Below are 22,884 nucleotides of genomic sequence, written 5' to 3' on the forward strand. Positions count from 1 at the left end.
CAGCTGTGTCTGCACATCTGCATTTGGAAATGACCGATCGGAACCGTAGGGTTTCCTTCCGTGTTTCACTGAACCCCTGTGTTTCTCGGGGGTGAGAGTGGCGGTGGGAAGCCTAATAATTAAGACTCCGGCTCCCACACGCTCTCTTTTTCCATTTTAATCCACACATACTTTGTCTACTGAGATTCTAGGTAAGATTTCACATAAAAACAGGGTCTCCCCGCTTCAAAAGTTTTGAACACCATTGGTCTATTAATATCTTCCTTTCTCAGGTGAGCAAGCTGAGGCTAAGTGACCTACCTGCCCAAGGTCACACTGCTAGTTGAGAGGGAGGTGAAGCTAGAGTCCAGGTGTAATGACTCCTGAATCCCGACCCTTGCCGTCTGTCTGTCCATCTATCTGTCTCTTCTAAGGAGGACAGAAGGGCCCCTCCCGCCCTGACCCACGCTCTGGAAAGGCCCTCTCCTCTGCAGCCGGCTTCCAGAGCCCGGGCACCCTCTGGCTGGGTCCTCAGAGGCCCGGTGGCAGGCAGTGAGGTGGAGTCAGGACAATCAGGTCAGGCCGTGGTGGGGAGAGCAGGCCACAGGCGGGCCCTGTGCCTGTAGAGAGAGCCTGATGGGTCGAAGCAGGGGAAGGGGGGACGCCAACACACGGAGACGTTTGTTTTTCTCCCCAGCACAGTGAGAGGTTTGCTCCCCCAGAAGACAGGAAACTCTGTCAATAGAAGCTTTGGATTTGGGGACTTTATGTTTTTAATTTTATTGCAGACAATTGCATTTCTATTTTTGACACAGCATTTAACTTGCAGATTTGTATGAATTATTAATACCCCTCATGCATACAGAGCCCCAGTACCCTGAAGCTGAAGTTCAGGCCTGAGGTCCCTCCCAAGGAAGGCTGAGGCCCAAGGGAGGATGCTGGGCAGAAAGGTCCTGCCTTTGCCATCCTCTGTGGCCTCGCTTTCTTGTTGGCCCCAGGTGGCCTCAGCCACACTCAGAGGTCTAAAGACTGCAATCGCTGACCGCACAGTGCCGCTCCATAAAGATCAGAGGCATCGTGCAGAGCTGGGAGGAGCCTCCAGGAACTCTGGCCCTCCCAGCCCTGCTCGGGTCCCTGGCCACCAGGCCCTGAGTGTGCCCACAGGACACCCCACTTGCCCAACTCTGCTGAGCCCATGCCAGTGGGGGGCTTTGCAAAAAGCCCCTCTGAGGGGGGAATTATTTCCTCTCTTTCTGGGCTCTCAGACCTTTCAGGAGGAACCAGGTGTGAATAGCTTGGTGAGAGCAGGTACTGCAGACGGCCACGGGGGTGCGGGGAGGTGTGATCACCCCCTTAGGAGTTCCCAGTCTGATGGTGAGGCTGCATACAGCGTGTGCTACACATGTGCACAGATGCACACATATGAAAACAGTGGGCCCGAGCATCTGAGAAATAGAATCAGGTGTCAGGGGGGCCAAAGAGAGGTATTTGGATCTGAGGTTGTAGGGTAACAGAAGCTCAGGTGTGAGAAGGATGACTCATGGAGCTCCACGCCCTGGCCTGGGCCCAGATTGTGCCTGCAGCAGCCACGCCACCCACTGTTTGCTGTCACCAAGGGTGTCTGTGCTGCCAGAGACCACAGTGGCAACCAGTAATGCCTTCGGTGCTTGGAAAGGCCGAGCTGTCCTACTGGCGTGGCCTTCAGTCCCCTCAGCATCTTGCCCCCCAACTTTCCAACGTTCCATGTAGCCCCGGTCTCTCTCTCTTCTTTTATAATATATTTTATTGATTATGCCATTACAGTTGTCCCATTCCCCCCTTCATTCTCCTCCACCCTGCATACCCTCTCCCACCCACATTCCCCCACTTTAGTTCATGTCCATGTGTCACAAGTTCTTTAGATTCTACATTTCCCACACTACTCTTGTCATCCCCCTGTGTATTTTCTCCCTACTGTCTATGCTACTTATTCTCTATACCTTCTCCCCACTCCCCTCTTCCCACTCCCCTCTTCCCACTCCCCTGTTGCTAACCCTCCATGCGATCTCCATTTCTATTAGCCACAGTCTCTTACAGTGAAGCTGGTACCCAGAACATTGGTACCAATGAACAGGTCCAGCCATTCGGTGAGAGGCAGGGCTATTGCCTCACCTCATCTCCAGGCCCCTAGATGCCCCCCAGCCCGAGGTCCCCCCACAGCTGGAGGCCCATAGGGCAGATGTGTTAGGGCTGTCAGGACAGCAGCACAGACAAAGCGGCCTAAACAACAGACATTTCCTTCCTCACGGTGGTGGAGGCCAGAAGTCTGAGACCAAGGTGTTGGCAGGGTGGGTTCCTTTTGATGCTTCTCTCCTTGGCTTGGAGATGGCTGTCTTCACAGGGACTTCCCTCTGTCCCTGTCTGTGTCCTCCTCTCCTCTTCTTATGAGGACATCAGAAGTATTGGATTAGGGCCAACCCAATGACCTCATTTAACTTTATTACCTCTATGAAGACCCTGTCTCCAGGTACAGTCACACTCTGAGGTGCTGGGAGTCAGGACATACGAACTTGGGGGAACACAGTTCAGCTCATAAAAGCAGGAGAGAAACCGGAAGGCCCCAGCCCTCTCATAAGCTGACGCTTCCCTGCCTGCTCTCTCCCCAAAAGGCTGTTCTTCTTACCAGCAGTCACTGGCTGGTTACGTAGTTCCCTTCCACCCTCCTCAGTCTCGGGTTGTGCTGGGCCCCTACCACCTGCTGCCTCTTCAGATGTCTACGTCAGTGGAATTAGTATTAATTAAAGGCCCATTCGTTAAGATACCATTCCTTCACATCTCTAATCTCACTTAATCTTTACAAACACCTGAGAGATCCGGGGTTACCACTCCCATTTTCCAGGCAAGGAAACTGAGACTCAGAACAATCATGACTTGTCTTAGCTCAGCTGGCTTAGAAGAAGTAGAAATGGGATTTGAACCCAAGTCCTGACTTTGAGTCCGGTGTTCTTTCCACCGCACGAGGCAGCAGGCCTTTCAAGGTATTAAATTAAGGCCCCAGGAGCTCAAGACTGAGGAGGAACTTGGGGGTTTGGAGACCTGGATTGCCTGCAGTTGGGGAGTGCTGAGAAGTCTCAAGAACAACTGATTTCCCCGGGAAATGCTGGGGGGAAGCATCCTGTGCACCCAACTTTCCTACTGGTCTTCTCGAGGAGCCTGTGTGTGTGTGTGTGTGTGTGTGTAAGTACATGAGGGTCCCACAGCACCCGATGATGGGGTGCAGGAGGTGTAAGCACAGCCCCCCAAGAAGTCTCAAAATGTCATTGTTAGGGTCAGAGCTTCCTGTCTACCCAGGACTGCAGAGGACTGACTCCGAGGATGGCCAGAAAGACTCCTCTTCCCTCCAGAATCCCTAAGCTTGTGGGGTGCAGTGAGAAATGCAGGCCCCCGCGACCACCTCCAGGGGGAAGAGGGACCTCTCCTCTGAGTAGCTTTCCCCCGCCACTCTCCTCACACACACGCTCATCTCACTGTCCCTCGCCTCCCTCTCCCGTCCCCTCTCAGATCCTCACCATCTGACTTATGTAAGGAGCTGAAAGGCCTCCCACTTAATTCATTACAAGTAAATTGAATGATATTGAAAGATGTCTCTGGTCAGCAGATTTTCCTGACTACACTGGCTTCCTCAGGCTTGGCAATTATTGGTGCTTAATAATTGTGTGTTGAACTAATTGATTAATTAATTGTGGGAGAATACTTGATCTCCAGAAGGGATATAACCATCCCTTGTGGGGCAGAGGCTGGAAGGGCAGCAAGAGACAAGAGCAGGTTATAATTCCTGTTTGCTAAAGATCTAAGATTCATGGTCTAATTTTAAAAGTTATCTAATACCACAAGGCTAATACTAGAAGAAAGGAAAATTCATCCCCTGCACCACTCATAAATCCCATTCCCCAAAGGCAAGTTCATTCCAGTTTTTTAGTTTCTGCTGGTATTTGCCTCCATATTTCTTTATAACATGCTTTACTGCCATTTCCTTTTTCCAATGTAGACATTTATCGAATCTATTGATTTCCTCCTAATGCAGAATAAAAATCGGCTCTACCGCGCACACACACATGCACACACGCACACACACGCAACCCTTCTCCCACCCTCTGAAAGGAAATTGTTTTACTACAGTTTTTGATCAAGTCACTTTTAATGTTTAGGTACCTATGACCACACGGGTATTGTTACTAATTTCTCCCTACAGCTCCCTGCGGAACTCTAAAATGCTCTCAACAGAGTCAGACGCATTAGCCATCTCTGGACTTGGTTTTGGTTTCCGCCTTGTTCTGGAGGCGGCACGCCCAGCACCCCATCCAGCACCCTGCAGCACGCTGCCCTTCCGCCGCACGGTCGTCACACTCTGGCCGTCCTTCCCCGCCATCCTGGAACCCCTTTCACCTCTCTTCTGTCGCAGTCCTTCTTTCCAGGAGCCCACATCTTTCTTTTTCCTTGGATAATTCTTTTTTATTGGAAAAAGAAAAAGCCTCCAGTCACTTCCTGAGAAAGTGTTCGTGGAAATTTAATTTTTTAAGCTGTTTAAATCTGAAAATATCTTCACTGAATCCCCCATTGTTAATTTAGCTGGGTGTAGAATTCTAGGTTGGAAATTACTTCCCTCCAAATTTTGTTTCATTGTCTCCTAGTTTCTAGTTAAAAAGTCTAATACACTTTTTAAAAAAGATTTTATTTATTTGTTTTTAGAGAGGGGAAGGGAGGGAGAAAGGGAAAGAAACATCAATGTGTGGTTGCCTCCTGAGCACCCCCTACTGGGTACCTGGCCCGCAACCCAGACATGTGCCCTGACTGGGAATTGAACAGGCGACCCTTTGGTTCTTAGGCTGGCACTCAATCCACTGAGCCACACCAGCAGGGCAAGAAGTCTAATACACGTTGGATGTCTGTTCTTTGGTGTGTGATTTCCTCCATAGAAATGTGAGATTTGACAGTGAAAGACCTAGTGCCAATCTCCTTTCACTCTGTATTGGATACTCCATAGGCACTTTCAATTCAGAAACCAATGCTTTCCACCCTTCTATTCTGGGAAACTTTCTTGTTTTATATTTCTCACTTAATGCACTTACCTCCACTGTTCAGTCCTGTTGTCTGGAACCCCGTGAATAGATGTCGGAACTCCCGGACTGACCCTGGAATTTTACTATATTCTCATCCTCTAACTCTGTCTCTCCCTCTGTCCCCACTCCCCCTTCGGCTTTGCAGATTTCTTTACCTTTATCTTCCAGCTCTATATTGCATTTTTTAAAAAGTTCTGTCATCTTATTTTTATTTGTTAAGAATTCTTTACTATTCTTTGGGTATCCTATTTTAGCCCTCTGTTTTATCGTGGATACAAATATCTTCGTATAACTGCATACGGATATTCGCTCTCACTGCAACACAGGCGTTTTCCTCCGTCTCCTGCGCTCCCCGCACTGTTCCTTTCATCTCTGTGTCTGCTTTGTTCTTCTGCCATGTTCAAGCCTTCTTGTGAGAAGTCTTCTAATGTGTCTTCCTCGTGTTAGAATCTTTTTCATGGTGGAGTCTCATTTCAAACATCTGGTGCTCCTTGCCCACCTGTTCATATTTTACCATAAGCCTCAGAGAAGCTGGTTGAAAGCCTGGGGGTAGGTTTGTCGACCGATGGGGTTCTCAGATATCAGTGGAGGTCTTTCCTCTTGAGCTCTTGGTGTCCCCAGAAAGGAATCCTCCAGAATGCTGCTCCAGGGAGTGTAGTCCAGGAATCCGCATCTAGGAGCCGTGTGGGGAAGAGAGCAGAGGGTCTGGTCACTGAGCAGGCAGAGTTTGGCAAGATCTCCATTTCTCACAGAACCCCCACCCTCAGCTTGGTATCCCCGTGTCCAAAGCCTGTGTGGGTCAACCTCTCCAAACTGCCAGTCTTGGGAAACCACCCAACTATCTAAAAAGAGGGCAAAATCTGGAGTCTAATTCCCTGTGTGATAAGTTTTTAAATAGCACTCATTTCACCTGCACCTTGTTGGCCTCCCAAGGTTCCTGGTGCCCCTGATTTCTGAGCTTTTCTGAGGTTACAAGGCAACCCGACATCTTCCCATGTTCCCTTTGCAGGCACTTAGTATTGCTGAGAAAGCAGAAGCCTCGCAGTTAGTTCCACATCTCTCATCCCCTGTGGTCCCCTCTCCTGTTCCTTTTGTCCTTATAGTTTTACCCTCCTCTCCTTCACTCTCATGTTAGCCGGGTTTGAGAAAGAAGTGCCAATAAATGCAGGCTTCCAGACCTCTGTGTTTAAACACAGTCTCTGTTTTCCCCCACCACTTTATCTTACACCAGTGTGAGGGCACTCAGCACCTGGTACTTAAATCACCTGCTTTCTTGTCTCCTTGATACACTGGAAGGACAGGAATTGAGTTTTACTCATACTTTTATACCCTTATTGTCTAATAGAGTGCCTGGAATACAACAGGCACTCAATAAATGTGTCCTGAATAAGCGGATAAACAAGTTGGCCTTAGTCTCCACATCTCTAAAATGGGGCATTGGAGTCACGATGTCTGACTTTCTGGGCTTCTGTGATTAAGGAGAAAGTCCCACTGAGGGAACAGAGTGGTCCCTGAGGCCGGAGCAGCTGTGCCACTTGGGGGAGAAAGTGGCTTTAGGATCGCATCTGGATACATCACCTATACGTGTCTCTCCTCCTCTGTTTCAGGGAGCAGTGTGTGCCCAGCCCTGCCCACCAGGGACATTTGGTCAGAACTGCAGCCAGGACTGTCCCTGCCACCACGGAGGGCAGTGTGACCACGTGACTGGGCAGTGTCATTGCACTGCAGGATACATGGGGGACAGGTAAGGGTGATGTTAACTATTGTCCTTGCTGTTCATATTGCTTATTTGCACAGCCGCCTTGCAGAGAGCAGCTGGGGTTTACTGGCCCACAGCATACTCTGGCCAGCTCTCACGTTCCTTTCTCAGAAAGCATTCTGAGTCCTGCCAGGCAGATTCATCAACTCATCCTTCCTCACCCTTGGACCACTGAGTGTACCCTGCCCCCAACCCTGTGACCTGAGCCCTGAACTTGCACTGACTCACCTGGGGAAACAGGGGAGCACCTACCACCCACTCTCTACTTTCTGCCCTCCCGCAAGGAGGCAATGGCACCTGAATCCAAAGAAGCCAAGAGTGCCAACTCAGTTCACACATTTTGCACCATTTCTTCTGGAAGTGGATTCTTATTCCTAATGTGAGCTCCACCAAATGGATACTGACATCAGTTTGCAGCCCCCGAAGGCCTTCAGTCCGAAGGCAGACTGAACGAGGACACCAGTGTCCTGAGACCAAACCAGCCTTGCAGAGTGGGTACTCCATGACACACGTAACTAAGGAATAACTGTGCGGGCACATTTGCCACCATAGGAAGGGGGCTGTGATGATAGGGTAGGTGCCGTGGGAGAATGAGAACAACCAGTGCACCTGGCGGTGAATGAACTCAGAGCTGGAAGAGGACGTTTGCCCACAAGACCGGGGGCCAAGCCCCCCCTCCCACTGTGAACCACCTGGTCCTTCGTGAGCAGAGAGGAGCAGTCTAGAGGAGGCTCTCACACCCCACGCCTGGTTCTGTGGGATCCATGATTCATCTCTGGCCCTGGATTTGGTTACTCTGCCCAGACAAGGTGGGGTGAGAGGAACGTCTGTTTGCCATTCCTCTGCCTCCCCTGTCCGGGAAACATTAGGAAACACAGATTGGTGCTGGATCAGCCAGGGAGCCCTCCTGCCTCTGGCTGACATAACTGGACTCCTCCAACTCACTCTGGAGTCTGCCCAAAATCCTCACTGGTGTCCAGGAAAGAGCTTCTCCACCGTTAGCTGTGGGGCTGCTTTCCCCTAGCCCAGAATCTTCAAGCCAGATCTGAGCTCTTTGTGAGCCAGGATTCCTGCCCATGAGTTTGGGGTGTATGAACTACAGACCACAGGGGGTAGCAGCTGGGGATCCATCCCTCCCTGATCTCTGCCACAGAGACTGGGTCTTTCAGGGAGGTAGGGGAGGAAGGACTGAAGCGCTGAGCCCCCCCAATAAGGAAATGCTCAGGATGAGTCAGGAGTGACAGGAGATGGAACCAGAACAGGGACCCTTTGTTTCAGGTGTGTGAGGGAATATAGCCCATTTGTTGTAGAGGAGCAGGCCCAGGGCTCCAACTGGCCAGATTCAACACCAGCAGACCCCGCCTCACTAGCACTCTTGATTTTTTTTTTCTTTTTTAAATGTTTATTTTATTTTTAATGATATTTTATTGATTGTGCTATTACAGTTGTCCTGATTTTCCCCCTTTGATCCCTTCCACCCAGCACACCCCACTCCCTCAGGCAATCCCCACACCATTGTTCCTGTCCATGGGTCATGCATATAAGTTCTACCGCTGCTCCATTTCCTATGCTGTACTTTACATCCCCGTGGCTATTCTGTAACTACCTATTAGTACTTCTTAATCCTCTCACCTTTTCACCCATTCCCCTCCACACCCCTCCCATCTGGCAACCATCAAAATGTTCTCTGTATCCATGATTCTGTCTTTGTTCTTGTTTGCTTAGTTTGTTTGCTTAGATTCAACTGTTGATAGATATGTATTTTTTTTGCCATTTTATTGTTCACAGTTTCGATCTTCTTTTTCTTGAATAAGGCGCTTTAACATTTCATATAAATAATGATTTGTCAATTATGAACTTCTTTAGTTTTTGTCTTATCTGGGAAGCTCTTTATCTTCCCTTTGATTCTAAATGATAGCTTTTCTGGGTAGAGCAATCTTGGCTATAGGCCCCTCTGCTTTGCATGGCTTTCAATATTTCTTGCCAAACCCTTCTAGACTGCAAAGTTTCTTTTGAGAAATCAGCTGACAGTCTCATAGGAACTCCTCTGTAGGCAACTAACTGCTTTTCTTTTACTGCTTTTTAGATTCTCTTTTTAGCTTTAACCTTTGGCATTTTAATTATGATGTGTCTTGGGGTGGTCCTCTTTGCATCCCTCTTGGGACTCTCTGTGCTTCCTAGACTTGCAAGTCTATTTCCTTCACCAAATTAGGGCAGTGTTCTTTCATTATTTTTTCAAATAGACTTCCAATTTCTTGCTTTTTCTCTTCACCTTCTGTCACCTCTATGTTGTGAATGTTGGATTGCTTAAAGTTGTCCCACAGGCTGCTTACACTATCCTTGCTTTTTTGGATTCTCTTTTCTTCCTGTTGTTCTGATTGGTTGCTTTTTGCTTCTTTATGTTCCAAGTCATTGATTTGATTCTCAGCTTCATCTACTCTACTGTTGTTTCCCTGTAAATTATTCTTTATTTCAATTATTATATCCTTTATTCCTGACTGGATCATTTTAATGCTGCTGAGGTCCTCACTAAGCTTCTTGAGCATCCTTATAACCAGTGTTTTGAACTCTGCATCTGATAGATTGCTTATCTCCATTTAGTTCTTTTTCTGGAGTTTTGATTTTTTTCTTTCCTTTGGGCCATGTTTCTTTGTCTCCTCATTTTGGCAGCCTCCCTGTTTCTGTTTCTATGTATTAGGTAGAGCTGTGTTGACTCCATGTCTTGGTAGCATGGCCCAATGTAGCAGGTGCCCTGTAGGGTCCAGTGGCACAGCCTCCCCTATCACCCAAGCTGGGTACTCAAGGTGCACCCTTCATGTGGGCTGAGTACACCCTCCTCTTGTAGTTGAGACTTGGTTGCTTTTGGTAGGTCAGTGGGAGGGATTTACCCAGATCAGTCAGCTGCAAGGACTTGCTGTGACCACTGACCAACACCCTCTGCCCTCCCTGGAGGATCAGCTGTGCAGGGGCAGGGTGGTGGTGCTTTGACATGGTCTCTAGCTGTCCACTGGGTACACTGGCCCTGGGATTTCCCAGGTGATACAGGCTAATGTTAGCCCCCACCTGTGTTTTGCCCAGGGCCACCCTTCCTGAGCTATAAAGCAATCTGAGATGGCTGCTAATTGTGCCAGGCTTGGTGATTCCCAGGTGAAGCCAATCTGTGAATCTGGGCTGCCTGCTCCTAGTGCTGGGCCTGGGGCTCACTGAGTCTAGCTGTTGCTTATTTGATAGGATTTAGGAAGTTGTACAGCATAAGCCAAGACCAGCCATTCATATGGAAAAGCAGCTTGGGTGGTCCTATAAATTGGGTATGGTAGGGCCTCTGGGGATGTCCAAGGTGGGTCAAGCAGTGTTAGCCAGTTTGATGGAGTCTCCAATATGGCACCAGCTTACTGGTTTTGTTGGGGGGGGGGGTTAGAAAAGGGACAATGGCCCCAGCTTACCTTGATGCCAGACACTTCGGTTTCTCCCTGTATTGCACTGGTGCTTTTCAAGCTGCTACCCTGGTGCTGGAGCTCAGAGGGAGTGAGGCTGAGTATCATGTGAGTCCGTGTGTGGGTTCTTTAAGAGGAACTGCTTGGGGCTCTATCAGTTTCTTTTACCATCTCAACCCCCACTGGTTTTTGCGGCTAGAATTTGTGGGAACTTATCTTCCTGGGACTGGAATCCTGGGCTGGGGACCTAGAGATCCCAAGATGTTTCTCCCAAGTTTTTATCCACCACATGTGGGCGAGGAACCTGCCCATTTCACATTTGTGCCCCTCCTACCAATCAGGATAGATGTGGTTTCTTTAATTCTGTAGTTGACAGACTTCCATTCAACTTGATTTCTGATGGTTCTGAGTGGTCATTTCTCTATATTTTAGTTGTAATTTGTATGTGGTTGTGTGAAGAGGTGAGCCATTTCTGCCTATGCCTCCATCTTGATCAGAATCCTTCAATGCCAGAATGTCCCAAATGGAAAAGTAATCCTGTCCCTTCTTTCTGGTAGGGCCTAGCCCGTGATCTTGGGGCAGAGAGAAATCCCCAAAGCCTCCAGGTCCTCTAGCAAAGCTTTGCCAATCAAGCTACAGAGAATTCAATAGAAGGGCAGGGTAACATTTGGGTTACCCACCTAAAAGGGCTGCCTGGTGTTTTTAATACTTTGTAAAATTGCCTCCATGAATTTTGTAGGTGACAGCTGCATTAACCCACCCCAAATCATCACGAGCATATTAAAGTTGAGTGGGTGTAATAATGCAGACCTCCCTGGATAGGCAGAATGCAGTGCAAATTAAACATGAAATGTAACGAGGGCTTTGCAGCTCATTTTGTAATTTAATTGAGCAATGTATCTGGTTGTTAATGGCAATATCAGAGACATTAGATTGATATGTTGCAAAGGAAGGATGTTTAAGTAGAAAACTAATTCTTGCTGTGATTACCCTTCTGTTCCACAGGCCCTGTTATTAGTGTGCTTTGTGTAAAATTCATTAGCAGTCGTTGCTTGATCTCTAAATAAATAAGTTATTTAAATTGTGAGTGCAAAAAAAAAAAAAAAAAGAGGCTGATTATGTAAATGGATTAGGTTGTCAGTATTTTATTTCCGGATTCTTTTTCTCGGGCTGTGGAGTCAGTCAGTTCATAAGTATGACAGGGTGGGGAAGTGCCCTTCAGAGAAAGCTCGCTGTCCAGGGGTCTGCCCTGTCCTGCTGGGTGGGAGGGAGCAGGAATGTTCCAGAGGAAGGGAAGAGGAGGCAGGAGGTATGTCCTGGCCGGAGTTCCTTCCCCTGATGTCTGCAACATCTGAGGGAGCCACGCTCAGTGACTTCTAGGAAAATCGATTCTGAGGCTGAACAGGGGCCAGCAATTCAGGTTGTGATATTTTTCAGCTCTGCAATGCTCTGTGTCCTCCTCTCCTGCCTCAGTTTCCCTCCTTGCCTCCCGCATCCACCCTCCCCACTTCCTCCCTGTCTTCCACCTTCCATTTCTTCTCCAGATAGCCTCCTCTTTCTTCCTCTTCCTTTTCTGTTTTCTTTCCCTTCATGAGGCCTCAGACTGGCTAAATGGAGCAAGATTTGGAGGAAGGTGACGTGGGGTCATCTCAGCCACTTGCTGGCTTTATGAGGTTGGGACAGTCATCTCACTTGTCCGTATCTCAGGCTCCTCAACCCCAAAGTGAGGGTGATGGGAACATCTGCTGTATCGGGGGCCTGAGGACAGGCTTTGGGGCTGGAGCAGCTGGAAGCCCCTCTCTATTCGGTGCCCGGGGCTGTAGTATTGTAGCCCCTGTTGCCCCCTCCGTTCCGCCACAGTCCTCCTTGTGCCACAGTGGCTTGGAGACCTGAGCATGGGTAGCATCTTCCTGTGAGGGAAGTCCCAAAGGCTGGACCCCATCACCGTGTCCTCTCCCTGCCATTGCGGACTCGAGGCAACAAGGACGGAAGACAGAAAGAGATGCCCCAATGCAAAGTTGCCAAGACTTGTGCCCAGAGCACTGCCCGCTCCCTCTCCCAGCCACTCGCCAGCTGGCACGCCCGCGTCACTGAGGTCTAGCCACTTACCTTCAGGACAGGCTTTGAAGTCACCCCACACACCCGTGTCCCAGCCCTGTTGCAGAGAACACTGGTTCCAACCCAAGACTCTCCAAGATTAACAAACCAGGGCTGTATGTTTTTTAAACCTTTTATTTCTACCCTCCCTCACTGCACTCCCCCTTTATTGTAGAAAGCCTGGCAAGTGGGGAAACGTGACAATTAAAACCTTTCTCATCCCCTAAGTCCACTCCGTTGTTAACATTTTGTTAACATTCCAAAATGTTAACAACAGAGTGGATTTGAGCTTTCCTTTGAGCTTTTTTACACCAGAATCTGAGGCAGAAAGTCGGATGGGCTTTGTTATGAGAACTACAAAAAAAACAATTTTTACAAGAGTGATAATAATAAGTAACATTTCTCACTGAGCCCATACCGCACAAGGGACACCTCTGTAAATGTTTACACACATTATCTCCTGTAATCCCGAAACAGCCTGCGAGGCTGGGTTCTTATCTCACACATTCTGATGAGGAAGCGGAGGGTGGAGCAGTGGGATCTCTGTTCTGAGACCCAGGAGCAGTGCTGGGACAGGGGTCACCCAAACCCCAGAGGCTACTTCTGCTTGTCCCTAGGACGCAGGAGTCCACCGCCTCTTTTACTCCCCGAATCCGCAGGTTCCCCCCAACTTGTCAGGGTCCGGGGTGCTGTGACAATGGTTTTGAATCACGTGGGAAATAGCCCTGGGGCGGGGTGAGGCAGGCAAGTCCAGGAAGCCAGTCAGTCAGCAGCAGGGGTCACACCCTCCCACGGAGGACCCACAGCCCATGGCTCTGAGTCTGAGTCAAATAATCGCCATGACGCTGGAGCCACACATGCCAGGCCCGAGCAGATGCAGGACACAAAGAGGGCCCTGTCTTTTTTTAGGGGGTGGGGGTGCTCACCAGCTGATGGGAGAGGCTCAGCCCCTGCCTTGGGGGACCTCCACGCCAAGGAAGAGGAATCCTCCAGTGTGGCCGAGGGGAGGGGAATCCCTGGTCTGATGACAGAGGATTCATCAGACTGGTACCCGAGGGGTAACTCCGCACTGGCAGTGTGAGAACTGGAGACTCTGCACCTGCCCCAAAGACTCAAAAGCAACAGTGACAGTGCCTAGAAATTAAATGACCCCATTTCAGCAAATCCAAGATGCCACGGATTGTTAAGATGTATTATTATTTTATATTCTGCTAAGAATGAAAAACATTGGTAATTACACTATGACACACCATCAGTTATAAGATTTAAATGATTTCAGAGATGTTAAAAAAATACCTTTAAAAGGTAAGGTTTCGCCCTGGCTGGCTTAGCTCAGTGGGTCCAGCACGGGCCTGTGAAGCAAAGGGTCGCCAGTTTGATTCCTGGTCAGGGCACATTCCTGGGTTTCGGGCCAGGTCCCCAGTAGAGGGCATGCAAGAGGCAACCATACATTGATGTTTCTCTCTCACTCTTTAAAAAAGAAAAGAAAGAAAGGTCAAGGTCAGGTTTAGCATTTACTGGCTACAGCAGTTTCACTTCGGGAGAGGACGCTGCTGTAGAGGCGGGTGCTGGAGACGGCTGCGCAACAACGCAAACGTACTTACTGCCACTGAACTGTACACTTAAAATGGTTAAAACAGTAAATTTCATGTTACATATATTTTACTGCCACCGAAAATGAAAAAATAGGCCTGTGGTCAATGAAATATGACAGTGCAAACTCAGTGCTGGGGACAGAGGCGGCCTGGCACGAACAAGGAAACGAAACGGACTAGGGTGACTACGCCGCTGAATACCTTCCGGACAGGGGTGGGGGGAGGCGGTCAGGGGTGCCGCACAGCAGGCCCGGGCCTGGAGGTGGGGCCCCCTGCTGGGTGGATCTGGAAGGGCAGGCGAGGGCCCGGCCTCAGCCCCGTTCCACTCCCCTGCAGGTGCCAGGAGGAATGCCCCTTCGGGACCTTCGGCTTCCAGTGCTCTCAGCGCTGTGACTGCCACAACGGGGGCCAGTGTTCGCCCACCACCGGCGCCTGCCAGTGTGAGCCTGGCTACCAAGGCCCCCGCTGCCAGGAGCGGCTGTGCCCCGAGGGCCTGCACGGCCCGGGCTGCGCCTTGCCCTGCCCCTGCCATGCCGACAACACCATCAGGTACGAACTTGGGGTGGGGTGGGGTGGGCCCTGGTGGAGAGAGGGCTTCTCCAGACACAGACCCCCACCTCCATCCGGTCATCCAGGCAGGACAGTGAAAGAGCAGGACCTCTGCAACCATCTTTGCTGACCACTTTGATGAAAAGAAGGGAAAGCCCCAGGCCACACAGACAGTTGGGAGCAGGCCCCAGGTCATCTGCCTCTGTCCACCATACTCAGCTGTCAGCATTGCCAGAGGGCTAACCTGAGACCCCAACACTCAGGACCAAGAGGGGAGCCTGGTGACCTTCATGGGAGTGGGCTGGGGGTGTATAAGTCACATAGTCCTGGGGGGACCAAGAGGGCTGGCTCCGGATGCCACAGGCTCTGGGGGCATTGTCCTAGAGAACGTTTCACCTCTACCTGCTCTGCATTTAGCCAAATGCTCCCCCAACCCCAAGAGGCCCGCCCACAGGCAGTACTGCTAGGGCAGAAGCAGGAGCCACCGGGGGCCCGTACCCAAAGGGACCTTGAAAATCAGTGTGGCATCCCTTGGGCCCGGAGAGGCTATCCCAACAGGTCTGAGCTAGGGACAGAGGGCAGGCCCCTCCTTGGGGCCTCAGCTTGGAGCCAGCCTCTCCCTGAAACCTGTGTCCTTGGGGACGTGGGACACCTGGCCAGAAGCTGGCCCCACCCCTGCCTCCAGAGGAGCCTGACTCTGGGGAAGTCAGAGCTGCCCTGGGCCGCCTCTCTTAGCTCCCTTCGCTTCCTGCTTCTCAGCAGCTGGTACCGCCCTCTGGCAATAAATGAGCTGATGCCCCAGACAAATGTCCCCACAGCCCTTTTTGTGGCTGCCTGTATCTGGGTAATAAAGGGTGGGGAGAGTCTTCCTTCTCCCATTGGACCTGCGGGACAGCTCAGGGGTTTCTGGCTGCTTGAGCAGTGCATGCTGGTGCTGTTTGCAGACTGGAGGCATCTCTGCTTCGCAGCCCTATCTCTGGGACAGCCAGGGCTTAGCCTCAGCCCTTCTTCATATCCAGCTTTTGATTCCCCACAGATCACCCAAGAGCCTCTGGCTATAGCAAGCAGAGGCATCTCAGGGCGTGTGATGGCTTAGGTGAAATCTGTCCTCAGTCCTCAGTCTCAGGAACTGAGTGGCTGGAGTGGTGCTGTCTGCAACGGTGGAGGGCCAGGAAGGAGACTGGTAGGCGGCCCCAGAGCCAACAGAGCTGGCCTGTATAGGAGCTGAGGACTCATTCACTCAGTCATTCATTCAACAAACACTGAGTGCCTGCAGGACCACCTACAAGGAGGAAGTAAAGAGTCCCTCACCCCTAGTCCAGCCCTCCAGTACACGGGTCAGGAACAGTCGCACACACTGAGCACCTTCTACCATATTTCTTCAAAACCAGTCGTGAGGCACAGTTTTATTTTATGGACTACTGAAAAAAGAAAACACTATCAACTAAACCATGATGTACCATTGATTGTATAGAACACCGAATATCAAAGATGTGGAAATGTGGGAGAAAGTGCATCTTAGGATCAATGAACTATATATGGCTAGTCCATGTTATGTTCAAGTCACTGACCCAGGGCTGTGTGCAGAAAACCCCACTGGAGACTGCTATGCTGTCAGGGAAGGCTTCCTGGAAGAGGAAACAACTGGGCTGGCAGGCAAGGTGAGAGTTCCAAAGCTCTGAACACAGGGGTCCCACATGGAACTGTACCAGGAACCCCCATCCCTGCTGGGAAGCCAAGGGAGGACAGTCTCTGGGACAGGAAGCAAGGCTGCTTCTGAGGTCCAATGCAGGGCGAGTCCCAGCCAAGGAGATCCAGCCAACCCCCAAATTAAAGAGCTATTGTTTTCCTCCCGTGCCTGAGCAGCCATACCCGGCATAATTCATCCTCTCTCTGAAGGAGTCCTCAATGCATTATTAATCTGGAAGGACTCCCTCTTCTCTGTCGCTAATCTCAGCCCATCCAATATTAATGGTTATTTGCTTTGTCTTTAATGCGTGTCATGTTTCAGAGACTAGGAGGCAGCAGTGCTGCTTGGAAGGGGGAGTTCTGAGAGCACCTGGCAGCCAGCCCCCGAGGCTGGGCTCCTTGAGTCTGCAGGAGCATCCCCCTCACAGCCTGGGCTCCTCAGCGCCCTCTCCCCCCTCCGCCCCCCCGCCCCCCGTGCTGCGCTGGCACAGAGCAGGTGGCTCTGCCCTTGAGCCGATGTTTGCCCTATATTTTAAAACATACTTCACTCCTTTCTCTTGGCACATTGCCCCAGCGGCTGAGCCCCCACAGTGTTCAGTCTAACTCAGGGTTTCACATCCTCACCACTATTGGCATTTGGGGGAAGGTAATTCTTTACTGTACACTTTAGGATGTTTAACAGTGTCCCTGGCTGGTGTGGGGGGAAGGCAAAACTGCCCGAGGCTGAGAGAGAACAGCTCTCTTCCTGTGTGGACACAGGGCACTTCTGTCTTCCCAGGAGCCTTGAGCCTTCTCTGGGATCCCAGAAAAGCGGAGGCAAACTGTAACTCCCAACCCCAAAGCAGGTCAGCTGCAGGTTCTGGTCGGGCGGGGGCCCCTGAGCCCTGACCTCAGAACAGTCTCTGTCCACGCACAGGCCCCAGTGTGTGTGCTTCTCTTCTCAGAGGCTCCGCTTCCCAACCTGCCCCTCACCTTTCAGCAGCCCGGTGGGGGTAGAAGGTCTCTTTTAGTCGAAAAGGTCAAAAGTGAAGCTTCCATCCAACTCCGAGGGTTGGAGCATGGGACCCCCAGAGGCCCAGCCTTATTTTCCCCTGGCTTCTGCTTACTTGTGTTGTAAGAGCTGATAACAGAGAACCCTCTTCCCCCCATCCCACTGACCCACACACACACACGCACACACACACACACACACACTCATTCACGCTCACACGCGAGCGCGCTGGCTTGTGAGGCCTTGAGTATCTTTGCTAGGAAGACAAGTACTTCCAGTCCCCAACCGAAGAGAACCCTCCTCCTTGGGCCAGCCCCTGCTTCAAAGAAGTCGAGTCCGCGTGTCCCGGGAAGGCAGAAGGGGCTGAAAAGATTCCTCGACACTTGGCTCCCTTTGTGTGGCACACACAAAGAAACCACCCTCCTTCATAAAGGAATGACCTTGAGAGGTGGAGCTTGCGAGCCGGGCCTGTCCCAGGTCCCCTCCACAATGGGACTGTCATAGACGAAGTCGAGCAGCCGTGGTCATGTATTACCTTTGAAAGATTTGATTTAGCCAACAGATGTGGCATTGATAGTAATCTCAGAGCAACTGGAAAAAGAGGCAGAAAAATCCACCCTGAAAAGATTCCTATATTGTTCAGCTTTTGGCCCCCATGAACTTGTGATTAATCTGTGTCTGGGGAAAATGGGACAAAGGGGAGGAAAAGAAGCAGCAAACCTGCACACCAGCATTTGTGACTTTGGCCTGAGCCTAACCAACAGTCACCTGCTCGCCATGTGACGACGGACTAGCTCTGCCACCAGTGGGAGGAGGAGGAGGGCAGGTGACTGGCGATCACGGTTCTCAGGCATGACCAGTCCGCAGTCATTCTCGCCCCCTTTTCAGAGGGATTTTGGAGTTTTTATAAAAGCGTGACAAATGACCACATTAAGAAAATAGAAATCTTGATTTTTTTAATAAAATTTTTTGGAACATGAAAGGAGAGAAAGAGTTTCAGGCATGGGTTTGAGCTTTCTGGCTGTCAGAATAAAAAGCAAAATTGGTGCTGAGATGCATCCCTGAGCAGCCAAAACGCTGACAGCAGCCATGGATGGAGAATGGGAAGCGCGGGAGTGCTTAGAAGGCCGTGTCCGCTGGTTCGCTGCGCCCCTAGCGTGCTGTTCGCAGGGTGGCGTTCCCACGAGAGCAAGGGCCTGCAATGAGGGATTCCACTGGGAAGGGCAGAGAGATGGGAAGGGCAGCCGGGGGCCCGAGACCCTCGGGAACCGCCCAGGCTGGGCAGATTCCTGCAGCCGGCACTGCCACCTCCGTCTCTTCCTGGGTCCAAGCATCTCTGACTCCACCACCGTGACTGAGCCGGTCCCTCTAAACCACGGGGGGCAAACACAAGGCCTGCGGGCCAAATCCAGCCCTCCGCCTTGTTTTATCTGGCCCGGCGCCTTGTTTCTACCCAGCGGCAGCGCCGAGCTCCTTGCCCCTGGTTAAGGAGTAGTGGAATTTACACAGTCCTAAAATGACATTCGGCCTCGTGTAGGCAAACATGAGGCTGATGTGGCCTCCGGTGAAACTGAGTTCGACACCCCCGCGTCTAAACCAAAACCTCAGAGGAGGCCTCCGGAAAGTCGGGACTGAGAATCGCCACGCCCCAGGGCTGTGCTCAGAGTGTTGGGACAGAGAGGCGTACCCGCCCCCGTCTGGCTGAGGGTCAGGGCCACCAGATGGGTCCTCCTGTCCCGGGGCACCCATGTGACCACCGTTTCTCCCCGTGCAGTGTGTGGCTCAGGGGTGCATTTTTCTGGAAAATTTGAGAAGAATTTCCAGATCAGGAAGTGTTTCAAACACTCATCTCTTACATGCATTCTTCTTTTTTACAAATTTATAACTTTTATTACTTTATGTGTGTTTATAATAAACGCTCAGTTTGAGACTATCAGAGAACACATAGAAATTTTTTAAAAAACAAACTCAGGATCCCTTTCAATTTCGCAACCCAGAGGGGAGCACAAAAACCATTTTGTCGTAATCTGTTCAGTCACCATCCACGTCCATATATTGTACGTCTCCATCACTTCCTTTCATATTTCAGGTCATGCCTTTGCATATCATTTGCTCATTTCACTTGACCTTATGGCATTAAGTAGTTTGGGAAACCTTGGGATGCTTCTTTAACATCCCTTCCTGTGACTTGTCACTATCCATTTCACCAGTGTGCCGTTGTCAGAGGCAGCATGAGGCAGTGGACAGAACACGGTCCCACAGACCTGGGTGTGAATCCCAGCTGCCACTGCTGCAGCTGTGTGACCCTGGGAAAGTCGCATGACCTCCGAGCGCCACCTGTGGGACAGAGGCTCCCGTGCCTGGCTCACAGGCTGACTCGACGACTGGGAATGCGCGTCCTGTAAACCGCCTGGTGCTTCAACAGCCTAGTCACCTGTGATTTTTTTATTCAAATTGCTTCCATTTTCCATTGTTATAAACAGTGCTCCGGGGAACATACGGGTGCATAAATCTTTCCCCACAACTATGATTATTTCCTTAGAATACATTCTTAGAAATGGAGTCATAAGACCAAAGGGTGACATTTTTAGTAGGACTCCTGGTACATAGTCCCAGATTATTTCCCAGAAACCTTGATTCCTTTTTAAAGGAATATTGTTCCTTTAAAAAATTTTTTTACTGTTATAATAGAGAAAAAGCGATATCCAATTGTTATTTTGGTTTCATGATTAATGACACTAGTTAATGATCCAACCTTTTACAAAATGATTATTAGCCATTTATACTTCCTATTCAGGAATGGTCTGCTGCTGTCCATCCCTCATTCTCTGTGAGAAAACCAGGGCTCCCAGAAGAGAAATAGCCTGGCTGGGCTTCACACAATTAGTTTGTTCATTATCTCATCCACCAAATATGTACTGAGCTCCTCCAGCGTGCCAGGGCCCCTGCTGGGCTCTGGGGGACAATACAGAGGTGAGACAGACACAGGCTGTCCCCTGCAGAGCCGTCACCTGGTGGGGGAGACGGATGATAAACAAGCCAACAGACACAGAAAATAATTACTTGTAGTAAAAGGACTATTCATTCCGAAATACTTAATCAAGCCATGAATATGAGCCAGGCCTGGGAGAGCCAACAGTGACCCAGGGAGACACACCCCCTGTCCTTGTGGAACTTAGCAGAACTAAGGCCCACACCCCGGCTCTCCCTGCCTGCCCAGGGGAGGCTTCTTTCAACCATATCCCTGCAGGTGACTCCGGTGCTGGGAGGCCGGTAACACAGGGAATCTAAGAGGCTCGTCTCTACCATCCAGCATCTTCTCTGGAGTGTTAGCTTCAGTCCTCCCAGACGGAGATGCCAGGTGCCAGAGATTTGCCAGGCGACAGCGGTGAGGGGACATGGCGTGGGGACTGGGTAGACTGAGAGCATCAGACGGCAGTGCGGTTCTGACCCATGGGAAGGAGAGAAGGGGTTGAGGAAGACTGGAGGGAAAGTCCTGGCCTGCAGCACAGTTCTAAGAAAGTTTGGTAAGGTGGGAAATCTCTAACCCAAAATTGCCCATCAGAGGAGCCCCAGATCTGCCAAGAACGTGCTCTGACTATACCCTCCCTGCGGCACTCTAGCCAGGGACAGCCCAAGGAAAGCGTGGCTTCTGAGCAAGTGCAGTGATGGGTGTCAGACACAACAGCTGGGGCCATCGGTCAGCTACACACCTGCAGGCGCTCTGAGAAATACAGTCACCACATCCCGCATCTTCTCTGGTCCCCAATGGATATTGCCTGTCGCATCAGACCTCTGCCAGCCAGAGGTTGCCCCACTCTCCAGAGGTCATGAAAACAGCTCCTACCTCCATCCGGGTGGTCCTTTCTCTGACCTGGGCAGACAGGGAATGGAGACAAGGTCCATCACTCTTGGGAGCCCTGGCAAAGCACAGGCAGAGGGTGCCCTTCCTAAGCAGACACTGCTTCAGAGGGGAGGTCCCATCTGCCCTGAGGCCTCATTTTAACTCAGCACATGTTCACTGAGTACCTTTAGCATGCCTCTGGGTCTCACGACAACCCTCTCGTGCCTGCCCCCACACCAGGCATCTGTCTTGGGTGCAGAGTAGGTGAAGATCTGGGCCCCATAATTCATAAGGGAAGGAACTGGAGAGACTACCTTCTGTTTTGGTCTCTGCATGTTTTTTATCATAAAGAGCACTCGTTCAGGAGTCAGAGACCTGTATTCTAATCCTGAATTTACCACTTCCTTGCTATGTGATTTTAGGCACATTATACAGCCACCATGAGCCTCAGTTTCCTGAGGATGATAAGACTACACGGTCTTATCAGGATCATCTGACAAACAACCGGGCATTAAGACTTGCTGTGGGCAGAGAGTGGCACATACCCGCATCCCTGACCAGACTGTCCTCTCATCTGCTCAGCTGCCACCCGGTAACCGGAGCTTGCACCTGCCAGCCGGGCTGGTCTGGCCACCATTGCAACGAGTCCTGCCCTGCCGGCTACTATGGCGATGGCTGCCAGCTACCTTGCACCTGCCAGAACGGCGCCGACTGCCACAGTGTCACTGGGAGCTGCACTTGTGCCCCAGGCTTCATGGTAAGAGTGGGGGATCTCTGGTGGCTCCTGTGCCCCCCACCCACACAGGAGAGGAGGGGCCAGCTCCTAGTTCCTCCCTGTGGAACAACTTCTTGGCTTTATAATGGTGTAACAGCAATAGGCATTTAGTGGGAACTGTGCTTTTTGCATTTTGATCTTCCCCTGGGCTAGTGATAGGCTCCACGGTGCTCGGGATGCTGGGCAGTGACCGTGAGGTGATTTGGCCAGCTGTAGGCTGTTGTGGACATTCTGAACACGTGTAAGGTAGGCCAGTTTAAGCCATGATGATCAGTAGGCTATGGGCCTTAAATGCATCTTTGACTTTGAATCTTTTCAATTTACAATGGGTTTATCAAGACACCACCCCGTGGTAAGTCTAGGAACATCTGAAGTTTACATCATAATAAGCACAGTGCACATGGGCAGTTTGGAATTCTGCTTTTTTTCACCCACATTTGCTGCGTGGGCTTCTTAGTGATCATTTTGAATGGCTGCACAGCACTGCAGGGGCTGAGCACCCCCAGTCCGCTCAGCCATCCCTTCCTGACGAGCGCTGAGCTGGGTCCCGTGTTCCCAGCAGGGCTGCAGTGAGCGTCTGCCTCCCACGGCTTTTCCTGCCCATGGAATGATTTCCTTCCGGTGGGTTCCCAGGGGCAGTGGGCATCATTATTTATGGCTCTTGGTGTATGTTGCTACAATACTTCCCTCAAGGGTTATATAAATCTATACTGCCACCAGCTGTGTATGAGTGTACCTATTACAAAACAACTGTGCAAACAGTCTTAAAAAATTTTTTTGCTAATTATATAGGTAGAAAATGGCTCCTCAATGTTGCTCTAATTTGCATGTCTTTGATTACTAAGGAGAGTGTTCGTTTACTATTTGTATTTCCTCATGAGTTATGCTGGTCTTTATGAGGTTCGATTCTAGGGAACTCGACATTGGAAGTGAAATACTGTTCAAAGATGGGGTGTGCCCAGGGGTCCCCCATGGCCATGTGTTTAATTACACTGCAGGAAGTGGTCTGTGCAGTAGAAAGTACAGTCTTGGGACCCTGGTCATCCTACTTACCAACTGTGCGACCTTGGGCT

General features: G+C 50.6%; 1 protein-coding gene across 11 annotated transcripts in view; it reads left to right on the forward strand.

Annotated features, from left to right (window-relative positions):
* The window catches only part of MEGF11 (multiple EGF like domains 11), a 352,758-nt gene that overhangs the window by 281,790 nt on the left and 48,084 nt on the right, over nucleotides 1–22,884 (forward strand). For all 11 annotated transcript variants that reach the window (XM_037155745.2, XM_037155751.2, XM_037155746.2 and 8 more), the window contains exons 8-10: nucleotides 6,686–6,822; nucleotides 14,300–14,512; nucleotides 21,619–21,793. In XM_037155745.2, coding sequence (XP_037011640.2) covers nucleotides 6,686–6,822; nucleotides 14,300–14,512; nucleotides 21,619–21,793 — 525 coding nt within the window. The remainder of the gene's footprint in view (nucleotides 1–6,685; nucleotides 6,823–14,299; nucleotides 14,513–21,618; nucleotides 21,794–22,884) is intronic.

This window comes from Artibeus jamaicensis, unplaced genomic scaffold, assembly GCF_021234435.1.
Source record: "Artibeus jamaicensis isolate MK-2021 breed Jamaican fruit bat unplaced genomic scaffold, CSHL_Jam_final contig_548, whole genome shotgun sequence".
Lineage (NCBI taxonomy): Eukaryota > Metazoa > Chordata > Mammalia > Chiroptera > Phyllostomidae > Artibeus > Artibeus jamaicensis.